Raw genomic sequence first — 12716 nt, forward strand, 5'->3', positions numbered from 1 at the left:
CGTTTTACCACCACCCACCAGTTATCTCCCCTTGTGGATCTTTACAAATTGTAAATGTCTTGTAAACATCATCTTTAGAAAAGATTTACAAGCTTGTAAAGTTGAACTTTTTTTCCAGTGTGTAGCGCAAATGGGATTGCGCAACGTAGAGAATATAACCAGTCTCCTTTTATGCGAGCGAAGCGAGCAAAGGTTGGCAACGCTCTTCCCTCCCGCTGGTTGTTGCGCTTAAATGTTGAATAAAACATATTTCATATTATTATTATCAAATATGGAAATCTGACACCACAACCCAGTGAGGAAATGGGAGTGTATCTTTGATGGTGGCGATATTTTATTTTGACATGTAAAATATTTTTTCGAACCAAAGCGAGGGAAATACATTGGCAATCTTTGCTCCTTCGCTCGCATATAAGAAGACTGGTCATATTCCCTACGCTGCGCAACCCCATTTGCGCTACAGTTTCCCTGTGGTGAAACAGACTGGATTACCCTCTTTACCCATATGTTTATGCCGCTTGTATTCAACGGTATTTATATCACATTGCAGACACACAAATCTGGTGGTTGTCCCATATATTCTGTACCGGGGCATCTGACGCCTAGGAATAAAGTCCTCACCCACCGACAAAAAGTCATAAAATTCGCAACCTGTAAGAAAGTGGAGATAATTCCACTCTTCAATAAGCGAATTGCCGGGTTTGTGCGCTGTTTCCACAGGGGCAGGACGTGGAGTGAGGATGATCTGCAACACAAATATTTCAAGTCACCTTGTGCATTTCGTGCATGGTCAGCAATTCTGTCACGAGCGTTTGTTGAGGGTTTTGTTCCATTTGTTGAATAATTTATTAAATTTATCGTCAACGTATCCAGATAAGTTATGTAGATCCACGAACAGGAACATTGTGACAGAATGGAAATCTGATCTACATCGTGTCGTTAAATGTTATCATAGTCCATACCAGCCCTATTACATGGTTATATCTTCGATGTTATACAAACAAACTCTCATATGGGGTAAACGGCATTCATAAAATCAGTCCGCTTGAATTTCAGAGCAGGCGTGTTTGTTGTTCAGAGTCAAATCACATGATATGGAAATGTCCCTGCTGCAGTTGTTTGATCAGTACGGTGATGAAGTACTGCAAGACTTCTGGGGTATTTTTTGTGGATACTATAGTGTCGTGATGTTTCGTCTGTTGTTTGCGTTAGCTCTACTTTCACCATGATTATATTTTGGATTAACATACGCAGAGTCCGAAAGATAACACGATGAATGTGTGATTAGTTGTAGTGGTACACCTAATGCGAGTGTCACAAGTGGAGTGATTTGTTTACCAATAAAACATTCGTGTGCACACCCTTAACATTCGACCCGGGTTACAGAATCTCCAAGGGACTCTCACGGTCCTCTCCATTCATACTCTTGTTCTTGAACGTTTGTTGAAGGAACAGCGCATGTTAATTGGTCACGAGGCAGACGGAAAAAAGTACGGTTATTGCGGGTTTGACGCTGTTGTGCGACGTTGCACTTCAGACACCTATCACTGTCGGTTCAGTTTTAGTGAAGAAACAAAGATCGACATGGCGAGTCGAGACGTATTCGTGTTATTGTACTTGAGCGGAATTGTCGGATGCTTGGCCCAAGGTAAGCTACATTTCCATTCATACTCTGTCTGTCACGCACGCACGCACACACACACATAAGCAGAGTGAGTGAGGGAGCGAGTTAAGTGTTTTCCCGCTCTTCGCAATGTTCCTAGGCATGCGAGCAGTCTATTGCCCTCTTCACAGCGTGCGGTTACGTTGCTCGTCGATGTACTATTCACCACAATTTGATTGTGACTCCATTTATACTTTTTGACATTTCCTATAAATATGGAAAGTGTTTCGTCACTTTCAGCACAATCACCTCAAATAACAATTACGAGAGGTGTAACAAATGATATTTATAGAAAAACACACCTTCATGTCATTGATATGAAATATATCAACACGGAGTGAGGCTTGTTGTTTGTGTGGCTTGCTTTCGAGTTTTCGCTCACTTTTATCAACTCGTGGTGATATATTTCATATCAAAAGGGTGAGATCGTTTCTCTCATCCAATATCATCCATAATTTGTCACTCAAGGGGAATAAAAAACAAGGAATGCTTTAAATTCTGCAACGTAAACGTTTCACCATTTCTTGTTGGAATTTTAAGTAGATTAATTTGTTCTTAATTAAAAGAGATGAAAGTAGTCCGAAAATAGTTACCAGTCAGTTGTGAATAAAGCAGATCATCAAACTCGAGGGAGGCCTTGATCTGACTTTAAATCAGTTCAAGATTTTTTTTAACATTATGTAAACTAAAACATAGATAATTTGAAAGAGTGTAAAGTGTATATGTAGGGTTCATCTCGGGGCAAAGAAGGTTATCCTTTTATTGGGTCATCATTAGTATTCGTTTTCGATCTTTAGTTGTAGAACATGTACATCTACAACTAAAGACCGAAAACGAATACTAATGAGTTATATATATATACTGCAAAATATAGCAGTCACTTGTAAAAAGACTGTGGAAAATCCAGTGATCAACGGCATGAGTGTCCATTTCGCAAGTGGCTCAACATTATGAGTCAATGTACCTTGGTAACCAATTACTTTCTTTCAAAAAGTAACACTCATATTACTCAGAATTAATACTCAATATGCATGTTCATCTCAGTACCGTACTAGATGCCTCACAATCATAAAGAGTCCAGATTACATTTTCAGTTGCACATTACCAAAGTGTATTTGCTTGTTTCATGTTTGTCGGTTAGCTAGCAGAATATCTGCTGAAAATAGTTTGATATCGATGCTTAGATCAATTGGTTTCACACCTTGTACCCCATTGGAGAAGTAAGCCTGAGTTCTCGTTGTAACGAATGAAAGTGGGCTAGCCACTAGGCGACCTCACAGCCCCACATGTCCAGGTGAGTTAACCACTAGGCTACCTCACAGCTTCACATATCCAGGCGAGCTAACCACTAGGCTACGTCACAGCGCCACATATCCAGGTGAGCTAATCACTAGGCTACCTCACACCTCCACATGTCCAGGTGAGGTAATTCAGTAGGCTACCTCACAGCTTCACATATCCAGGTGAGCTGACCACTAGGCTCCCTCACAGCCCCGCATGTCTAGGTGAGCTAAACATTAAGCTACCTCACAGTGCAACTCAAGATAAGGTACAAGGTCACGAATCCGTTTGGAAGTGAATGATGGGTAATATCCTGATTCACAAGATCCATCCCTTCCAAGTTTTAATTTATTTTAAAGAATTTTAAAGTCACGGTTTCATCTTCGTGAGTCCTTTTGTCTCAGGTATGACGGCCATCGTCGACATCGTTCACCCAGACACCTCAGCTGGAAAAGTCACCTTCTGTCAACTCCAGGACGTCATTGTGGTCAGGGTGCAAACCGGAAGTGACCATTTGACCCTCAACTTACAGAGAAACTCAGCAGTGAAGGAAAACACCCCGGTGTACGTTGTCAGACACGTTGGCAACAAGACAGTCATCGTACGTGATACGGTTCTGAACACGGAGGTACGTACTCTAAACACTATCTTTAAAGGTGATATTCCGGTTCACGAGCTTTGTGTTATGCTCCCATTCCACTGATCATCGGACCCTGACACAATATTGATCAAATGTGCTGCCAAAATCAGCGGTAGAGTGTACAGGTGGGATGCACCCCCTGACGAAACTTCTTATGGATCAACGTCCTAGCAAAGCTGCATCCCTGGGCTTTGTTTTATGCCGCAGCAGCAAACAATGCAACAAACTATGACCCTTGACTCTTCCTGAGAAGAAGGCACAGAAGCCCACGTCGTTATGAGCGATGAGCCTCCGATGTCACAAACTGTGGTGCTTCATATCATGTTACCTTCCGATGAGAATCGAATTGCTGATGGGCGGCTGTCAGACGCGTCGGGCAGATTGCAGTCAGATGAGCGCCAGATGACTGTCAATCATCGGACACTTATCAGATTGCCGTAAGACGTCGGCTAGACACGTCCGATAGCTGCACGACACGAATCTAACACACATCAAACTCTAACTCGATTTGCAACCGGAAGTCGCGTTCGATGGCGAACTAAGCTCGGAGCTTAGTTCCTTCGCCTCGTAGAATCACGCCCGACACGTTGAACACTGACCTGATAGTCGACAAAAACAAATCAGATTCGGGTGTTCTTCGTTGGGTAACCGGAAGGGGAAAAAAACTTTGCATCCGATGAGTGATCGATGAGCCGGAAATCTCTGTGGAATAGGCTTGTTAACGGAAGACAAATGAAACGACAACAGCTCACTCACTCTCCCAGTTATTCAGCCTGCCCAATTTCATATCCATTTCATATGGATAACTGGACAATGCCCACAGATGTGCGAAGATCAACTCTCAAGCTCAAAACTGTGTTTGTGATGGGAGATTCTACGGAAATACCTTCCCCCTGTATTTTCTTTTAATACGGTGACTTTTATATATCATTTCATAAGAGTTGAATTGTTTATCAACGTTGCATAATATTATTCTCTTGTTACCCTCTTAAAAGTGTTTGAATTTTATTTCAATGCTTCATTATTCATGACAACATGAGATTAGAACATACAATCTGTTATATACGTGTAAAGTGGTACGACCTCGTTCTCTGAATTTCTTCAAAATGCTGACATGAACACGCGCTTATTGCACAGCGAAGTCCCGTTACCACTGCGTTCATACAGAAATCTAGGAGGATTACACCATACATAAGGTTTATTCATAATTTCTCTCAGCTACATTTTTGTCATTTACAGTAAGTTAAATCCTTTTCCGTGGATAGCCCAAACTAGGTACCGCATTGCAAGTGTAATGGCTGATAATCACTCATTCACCCTGCAGGGTTATCACGAGTACTTCGATGTTGCTAACATGGCCTCCATCGAGGTGTCCTGCCGGATAACATCAGATGACAAACCACAGTATCAGCTTGTAAGTAACATGCTATAGAATACATGTCATGCATAACGTTTGTTTGTGTTGTTCTGTGAGAGTAATGTGACGCAGTAACGATTATTTGTTTGTTATTTACCGCTGCAACAATATTCAACAATATTCCAGCTGTATGGCGGCAGTCCGTAAATACACGCATCAGACAATCCAGTGATCAATATCACTGGTATCGATCTACGCCATTAGGACACGATGATAAGTGTCAACGATGTCATCGCGATCGAGTCTGACCATCTGATCCCTGATTTCGACAGCCAGGGGTTGCTGTAGACCCATTCTAACTCAAATCTTCACGGCAATGACACAGTAACAACATAGGAAAATGTGTAAATATCTAACGCAGCCTTTAAATTGGATCAAAAATACTTGCGACTACAACGAACCCAACGGGGCCGGTTAGTTCGTTATTGCCGTTATTCGTTAAACTCATTTCGTCCAACACAACAATGGTTCTTGAATGTCGTCACTTCGTGTCTAACTTGTTCCTTATAAACGAAGTTTATTGCGGTTTAATATTATTTTTAAAGAAGAGTCGACACAAGCGGAATCTGATTATCAATGTCACAGAACAAACTAAGCGTTTGAACACGTGCTTTAGTTCTTTTAAGGCGGAATATTTCAGACAGTGAAGTGCGTTGAGTAAACAAACAAACAGATCTTTGAAGTGGATCTTGGCTTGCTTCCGTTGGCTAGATTTCCCTGCTTTTAGTCTCCTTGGGAATATTGCGGTATGGGGAAAAGAATATGTGAACCCAACTCCTCTATTACCGATAACTCGACATACATTACATGGTACCGAATACACCAATATTTCGTGTATACGGCGGGTTTGTGTTGCTGGGTTTTTTTTTCATTTTACAGCGAGGCGTCCTATCTCTTCCTGGAGGTACCTTATATGAGATGAAACCTTATAATGGGGCTCCAGGGGAGGCAGGGGGGCCAGTCGACGGTGTTCTATATATTCTCAAGCCAATGAAACCTCTTACTGATGAACAAACCATTGACAGCGTGTTGTCGTGTAAGTTTCAAGTTTCCAACAGTGTAATCCAGTTAATGAGACTCATGTTTCGGTATGCTGGTTTTAACGGGGCTTCCTATCTCTCCCTGGAGGTTATTTGTATGAGATGGCGCCTTATAACGGGGCTCCAGAGGAGGCAAGGGGACCAGTCGACGATGTTCTTTATATCCTGAAGCCAGTGAAGCCTCTTATTGATAAACAAATCACTGACAGCGTGTTGCCATGTAAGTTTCAAGTTTCCAACAGTGTGAGCGAGTGAGTGAGTGAGTGAGTGAGTGAATATGGATTTACGTCGCTTTGAGCAAAATTCAAGCAATATAAGCGAAGGTGACAGTATTCCCTTGTGGGGAATCGAACTCAGGTCGTCGGTGTGATGATCAAACGTTTTGCCCAAAAAACAAACAGACCGACCCTCAACAGCTTACGCTAACTGAAATCTAAACCTGTCTTCGTGTCGACTTGTTGGTGTAAAAAGACAATTACAGAACTACACTGTATAAGCGCAAAAACACATAACAGGTGTAACCAGTGAGTCAGATGCTCTGAGAATCATTTCACGACGTCATCAAACAGGGGCAGTATTTGGCGTCTTAGTTAAGGTCATGCTGCCTACACCTCGCAATATAATACAGAAATACGACGTTATTAAAGTAAAACAGTATAATTCATTTGTAAATACCATTTTCTTATGAAACGAGAAGTTGGAATTCAGCGTAACCAGAGTTGTTTGTGGTGTCTTTTTTCACTTTTCCACGAGAAAGTTCGGATCGGCAGAAAAGCTGGTCACTGTCTGAATAGGTTAATGAGATTCGTGTTTCGGTATGAAACGCTTTCCCCAATGAACTAACAAACCGACCCTCAACAGCTGACGCTAAATAAAATCCAAACATGTATTTCAATGTGTTGATATAAAATGATAATTTCTACTAGATCTGACGTCATAGGGTACGAAAGTGAGACATATGTTTAACATATCATTCAGATTCCTCAGAAATAGCAAAGTGAAAATTATGATACTTGTTGACTTTCCAAAGAAACCTATTTCAGTAATCCACGGTTACCATTAGCTCAAAGGGACCACTCATTTTAGTTCGCTATAAAATAACTAGTAGCTGGGAAACAATCAAAGTTGATCTTGTGCGCCAGTTTGTACTATAACGTACTAGTTTATTATTTTAAAGGGGATTAAAACAGTAAGTAGTAAATTAAAACAATATTTCAGATGAAGAAGGAGATAATGTTTCTGAAAAGGAACGATGGATACACGAATCCAGAAGAAAACGTTCAACAGAACGAATTCACGTGGATGTTGTTGCTGTCGTGGACCACTCCGTATATCGAAGGTATTTGGTGTTCTATCTTGGCGCTAGTGTTATAAGAAGGTTACACTTATCTAGATGTGAAGTAAAGTAAAATAAAGTCTTCAGTGTATTCATCTGTTTGTCAACCTGTCCCCTACCGGACCGTTGCCATAACCACGAGTCATGCTACCCTGTGATGCCACCGTGTTTGAAAGATGCTGTTGAGTTGACACTACAAGGTACACAAAATGAAACGTCTAATTTCTTCATGAGTGTAATTTAAATTAGTTAAACATGCATCACAAAAACATCGTTTCTTGTTTAACGCCCCAGTCAACAATTTTGCACCTATCTATGTGTAAATAATTGAGTCTGGGGCAGACAATCATCAGATCAGCAGCATGGGTGTTGATCTTTGCAACTGGATACGTTGACATGTGTTAACCAAGTCAAGGAAACTGACCATGTTATTTGCCTCTTACAATAATGGGAGATTGGCACGACAAAACGTTAGTCAGACATGGTCGTTCGACTTGGCCCAGTCGTCTGGAATCTGTGCAACAGAAGATGGGGATCAAACGGTTCCTTCTGGAGGTCCTCTGGCCACCAGGGCAATCTGGATCAGACCCACTGGTGATTGACAATGTGTGTAACATACCACCCCGTCAGCCACGGTGACACTCAGTTAACAAAGCCACAGAGCATGACCACCCGATCCACTTTCTCCCCTCTTATAAGCATTGTGTATTGGGTTTGTACCTTTTCCAGATGGTTTACAAGGGTTTCCCAGGAGTCCGAAGCCCTCAAGCACGCTGAAACAAAGGAGAACATACGGCGCCATTTTGCTCATCTTGTTAACGGGGTAGGTAAATATGGCTGAGCGAGTTTAGTTTTACGCCGTTTTTAGCAATATCCTAGCAATATCACCAGAAATTAGATTCACACACTGTACCCATGTTGGATATCGAGCCCGGGTCTAACCATTAGGGTTAACCACTGAGCTACAATTAACACGGGACGGTTGGATTGCCTAAAGCCTTAAGTCACATACTTTAACATGGACATGTGAAGCGTTACTATCGTATGTGTAGTCTTCACCCACAACACCAAGAATGGCAAACTCTGCAATTACTCCATTGTTTTTTACAGGTAAACTTAAGGTTTAAGACTGCCTCGACGTTGTACAACATACACTTGGTTGGGTATGTCATAGAGGTAAGTGGTTGGTCAAGATAAACCATCGTTGATTGAACCGAGAAAATACCCTTTTCGACGTTTTGAATTTAAGAAAATGATTTTAGAGATATTAACGCAAACGTGAGACGGCGATAACTGTAAAAGTTATTGATAATGCTTATGTGTGCGTGTGCGTGTGCGTGTGCGTGTTCGTGTTCGTGTTCATGTGCGTGTTAATATGTGTTTGTTCCTCTCGTTGTGTTCCTCTCTGTGTTTGTTCCTCTCTGTTTGTGTTCCTCTGTGTGTGTTTCAGTGTGTGTTTTCCTGTGTGTTTGTTCCTCTATTGGTGTTCCTTCCGTGTGTGATCCTCTGTATTTTGTGTGTGTTTTCCTCTGTGTGGTTTTGTGTGTTTTCCTCTGCGTTCTTTCCTCTGTTTGTGTTCTACTGTGTGTATTCCTCTATGTCTGTGCTCCGCTATGCCTGTGTGTTACAGTATGTGTGTGTTTCTGTCTGTGTGTTCCACTTTATGTGTGTTCCTCATTGTGTGCATTCACTTATGCGTATTTCACTCTGTGTGTGTTCATATAGTTTTCTCATTGTGTTCTTGTGTTTCTTTTCATATGTGTGTGTGTGTGGCCATTTGTGTGTGTTCTCTCTGTGTGTCCGCTGTGTCTGCGTTCTTCCGTGTGGGTTTTCTTCTCTGTGTGCTCCGATGTGTTTTTCTCGTTCATTCCTCCTAAGGTACAAGTCACTCACTCCCTTTCTCTCTCTCTCTCTCTCTCTCTCTCTGTCTCTCTCTCTCTCTCTCTCTCTCTCCAACTCTCGCATAAAAAATCGGAACATTTTAGCAACAGATGCTTCAAATATGAAAATGTCCACCTCATGCATACCATTATATTTACAGAATGCCTTGTCTAAGTTTTAAAAATCGTACTCCTAGAAAACACTTTCCGGTAGACTCGAGTAAACTACATTCTCGGATGAACGTATACCGGGGGCTACACAACTTACTTAAGTTCAGTAAGCCCAGATCTCAAACACTGTTTGCAATTTTAAAGGATCAAGGAAGAGGAGCCTGGTTCCAGTCAGCCTTGAATAAGGAGGATTACCCAAACAACACAAAAATAGATGCTTCAAATCTGCTTCCAAGTGCTCGAGATTGGAAAAATAACATCTCGGGGTTCCCAGAGAACGACCACGTGATTGTTTTCACAGCGTGAGTTATAGTCAGCGAATTATAGTAATAGACACCATTCTGTGCTAAGTTATCTCCAGAAGGTTCTTGAGTTTCAGTTGTAGCTTGTTCTGCACGCCACTGTCGTACATCGTTGGCACCCGGTGCTTACTCTGCCTTACGAACACCTCGTGTCATCACTGATAGTGATTCAAATACACATGTTCAGGATCTAGTTTTTTAGCTTTTAGCAGAGTCATTTCATATGGATGTCAAGAGGGCATTGGGCGTTCTGTAATCCATTCGTGTTATTTCCTCACTAATTTGTCTTTTCATCCCGATGAAACTGTTTGTGATAGATATCCATATCTCATCCGACTAATATCCAGCGTAGAATACACATACTGTTGTTGACTGAATGTTTACTAACATTCCCTCACTTTCGATATCTAGCAAGTGATTTATAGAATTATTTTAGCTTACCATAACTCTTCCGTCCTCTGCTAATTAAAGACAAAACAATAATAAAGTAATATGATTTGGTGTCGTTTTCAGTATATGTTCATTGTCTTTGTGTATTTCTTCTACATATGTATGTTTCAGTCCTCTTGTTTTAGGTATGATTTGTACTGGGTGGAAGCTAACCAAACTAGAAACCTGCTAGGTAAGTGATGGGTATGTCTTCACCTGCTTCTGGTACCACATACACAGCACGGGTGTGTGAACAGATGCCTTATTGGAGGCATCACACGTGGACATTTCGGAGGCTGAAGTCCTAAAAAGAACCGAGCTAGAACTGACCTTCAGCAGCCCATGCTTGTCTGGTTAAAGACTCGGTTATTTACACTCCGCCACCATATGGCTGGAATATTGCCGAGTTCGACCGACGTAAAAATATCCAACAAAATGGGATATTCAGAATAGCTCATCAGCATCCAGTTGTAATTAGGACACTATAGTGGCTTGAAAGATTGCTCGTCATTCTGCAAGTCGTCTCCGGTGACGTTGTTGTTCCCATATCAAGACGTCGTTCATGCTTTCGGAAAATTGGTTTTCTTTCAATTTATCAGCGGACCAAACAAAGGTGGAATATTGCTGCAAATTTAAACACTCGCTGGGTCATTCCCATTCTGCAATTTTGTAATTATGATTATGATGATAGATATGACTGTTTGACATACAGAATGTTAACATTGTTTGACCTTAACCTTCGTCAAACATCCCTTTATCTGCAAGAAGACCCAATCCCAGATTCAATGTATTTATTGTTTTTAAGGTCTTGCATACGTTGGAACTATTTGTAAGTGGCCAAGTCTTAGCATATCTCTAGTGGAGTATACCGACAATCTGGTGGACGACCTTCTGGTAACAGCTCACGAAATGGGACATGCGTAAGTGGACGTTTTTAGTGAGTGAGAGAGTGAGTGCTTGTGTGGGCGCTTCGCACAGCATCGTGGAGATGTTGGTGATCTGTGAATCTCAAATTTGATGAAACGGTCAGAAAGGCGATGTCCGTGTCCCGTGTCTACAAGTTGACGGATTACTCATTTATAGTGGATTAACAACGGTAAGACAATTCCGTTGTTCGATCTCAGCGTGTATATGGTTGTCCGTATTTTTGCTTCCAAACTCCCACAGGCCTTGAATTTTCACGATGGGGTAGTTTCCTGGTTACAGCGGTCGTTCGTCACGTGAAAGGTCCGGATTCGATTCTCCATATGAGCACAACGTGTGAATCCCACCGTGTTCAACGACGTGATATTGCTGGAATATTGGTAAATGCGACCTACATCCAACCCATCTAGTCATCTACAGACCCGCAGACCCACTCAATAACTCTCTCACTCACTCGCTCAACCTTTCACCCTCACGTGTGTTTACAGACTAAGTGCACGGCATGACGGTGAATACAACAACACGTGTTCTGGGGATGATCGCTACATCATGCGAAGCTCCTACTCAAAACGTCATAACGTCAGCATAACGAATTACTTCCTGTTTTCTAACTGCTCCATCAGCTACTTCCAGACCTTCCTAGACCGTGTGTTAGCAACGGGGTAAGAAATGTTTACTTTTAAAATAGATCGAGAACTTTTGGATGGTAGGTTGTTGGCTATCACAAGCGGTGCGCTGAACTATGTGACTGAGTTTAGTTTTACACCGCACACCAATACTTTTATCTGGTCCAAACAGTCCAGTGATCAACAGCATGAGCATCGATATACACAACTGGAATTCGATAACATGTGTGAACCAAGTCATCGATCCTGAACACCAGTTCCTGTTATTTACGACAAAGCATGGGTTCCTAAAGATCAGTTAAAACCGACATATTCGTGGGTGTTTCATGTGACGATGGTATGATGCTCTTTCGGAAGCTGGATTCAAACTGGCCCCAAGCAGGGAATACTGATCGCACGATGCTATTAAAGGAACAGAGAGTACATCACATTGAATTGATGGACTCATGACTGCCCGTAGCTCTGCAGCAGAATTCATTGTAAAGCAGCACACAAATAAATAAAATTAAAATAAAATAAAATGAAAAAAAATAAAAGAGTAAATATGTTTTTATCCACAGTGATACCACATCCAGGAACTGCCTCCTGGAATCTCTAGAACCGGTGTCTGTGACGAACGTCACCAGCGAATTGCCTGGTCAACTATACAACGTAAACGAGCAGTGTCAGATGAAATATGGCCCCACCTCCTATACGTGCTTAGTAGGTATCATCGACTGTGTCCTCGTCACCCATGATTAGATCGCTGCTCCTAGTCCCCATCACCGGTTTTCTAACATCTTTGCTGTTCTATGCCGCACTCAGCAACATTCTTGTTCTTTGTAAGCAGTCTGCAAATAGTCGCGTCTGGACCAGCCAATCCTATGAATGACATGATGAGCTTCATTCTATGCAAACGGATGCGATTCCATGCATCCAACAAGTCAGCGAGCCTGAACACCAAATCCAGTCAGTAGTAGTCTCGGAAGACAAGGCTTCCTGGAGACCAATTCTGACCCGGGTCTTTA

General features: G+C 41.9%; 1 protein-coding gene across 1 annotated transcript; it reads left to right on the plus strand.

Moving 5' to 3' along the window:
- The first annotated feature begins 1584 nt into the window (after positions 1-1584).
- LOC137271858 (metalloprotease mig-17-like) lies at positions 1585-12450 on the plus strand. Its single transcript, XM_067804250.1, has 8 exons — positions 1585-1648; positions 3349-3572; positions 4909-4998; positions 9573-9730; positions 10306-10352; positions 10965-11079; positions 11572-11745; positions 12270-12450. Exons 1-8 carry the CDS (start codon positions 1585-1587, stop codon positions 12448-12450), a joined length of 1053 nt encoding a protein of 350 aa, XP_067660351.1.
- Positions 12451-12716: the final 266 nt, after the last annotated feature.

Source organism: Haliotis asinina, chromosome 2 (assembly GCF_037392515.1).
Source record: "Haliotis asinina isolate JCU_RB_2024 chromosome 2, JCU_Hal_asi_v2, whole genome shotgun sequence".
In the NCBI taxonomy this organism is placed as follows: domain Eukaryota; kingdom Metazoa; phylum Mollusca; class Gastropoda; order Lepetellida; family Haliotidae; genus Haliotis; species Haliotis asinina.

Coding starts and splice junctions, on each gene's coding strand:
- LOC137271858 (XM_067804250.1), top strand. CDS start 1,585: ATGGCGAGTCGAGACGTATTCGTGTTATTGTACTTGAGCGGAATTGTC. Junction 3,573..4,908: donor ATACGGTTCTGAACACGGAG/GTACGTACTCTA, acceptor TTCACCCTGCAG/GGTTATCACGAGTACTTCGA. Junction 9,731..10,305: donor CACGTGATTGTTTTCACAGC/GTGAGTTATAGT, acceptor CTCTTGTTTTAG/GTATGATTTGTACTGGGTGG.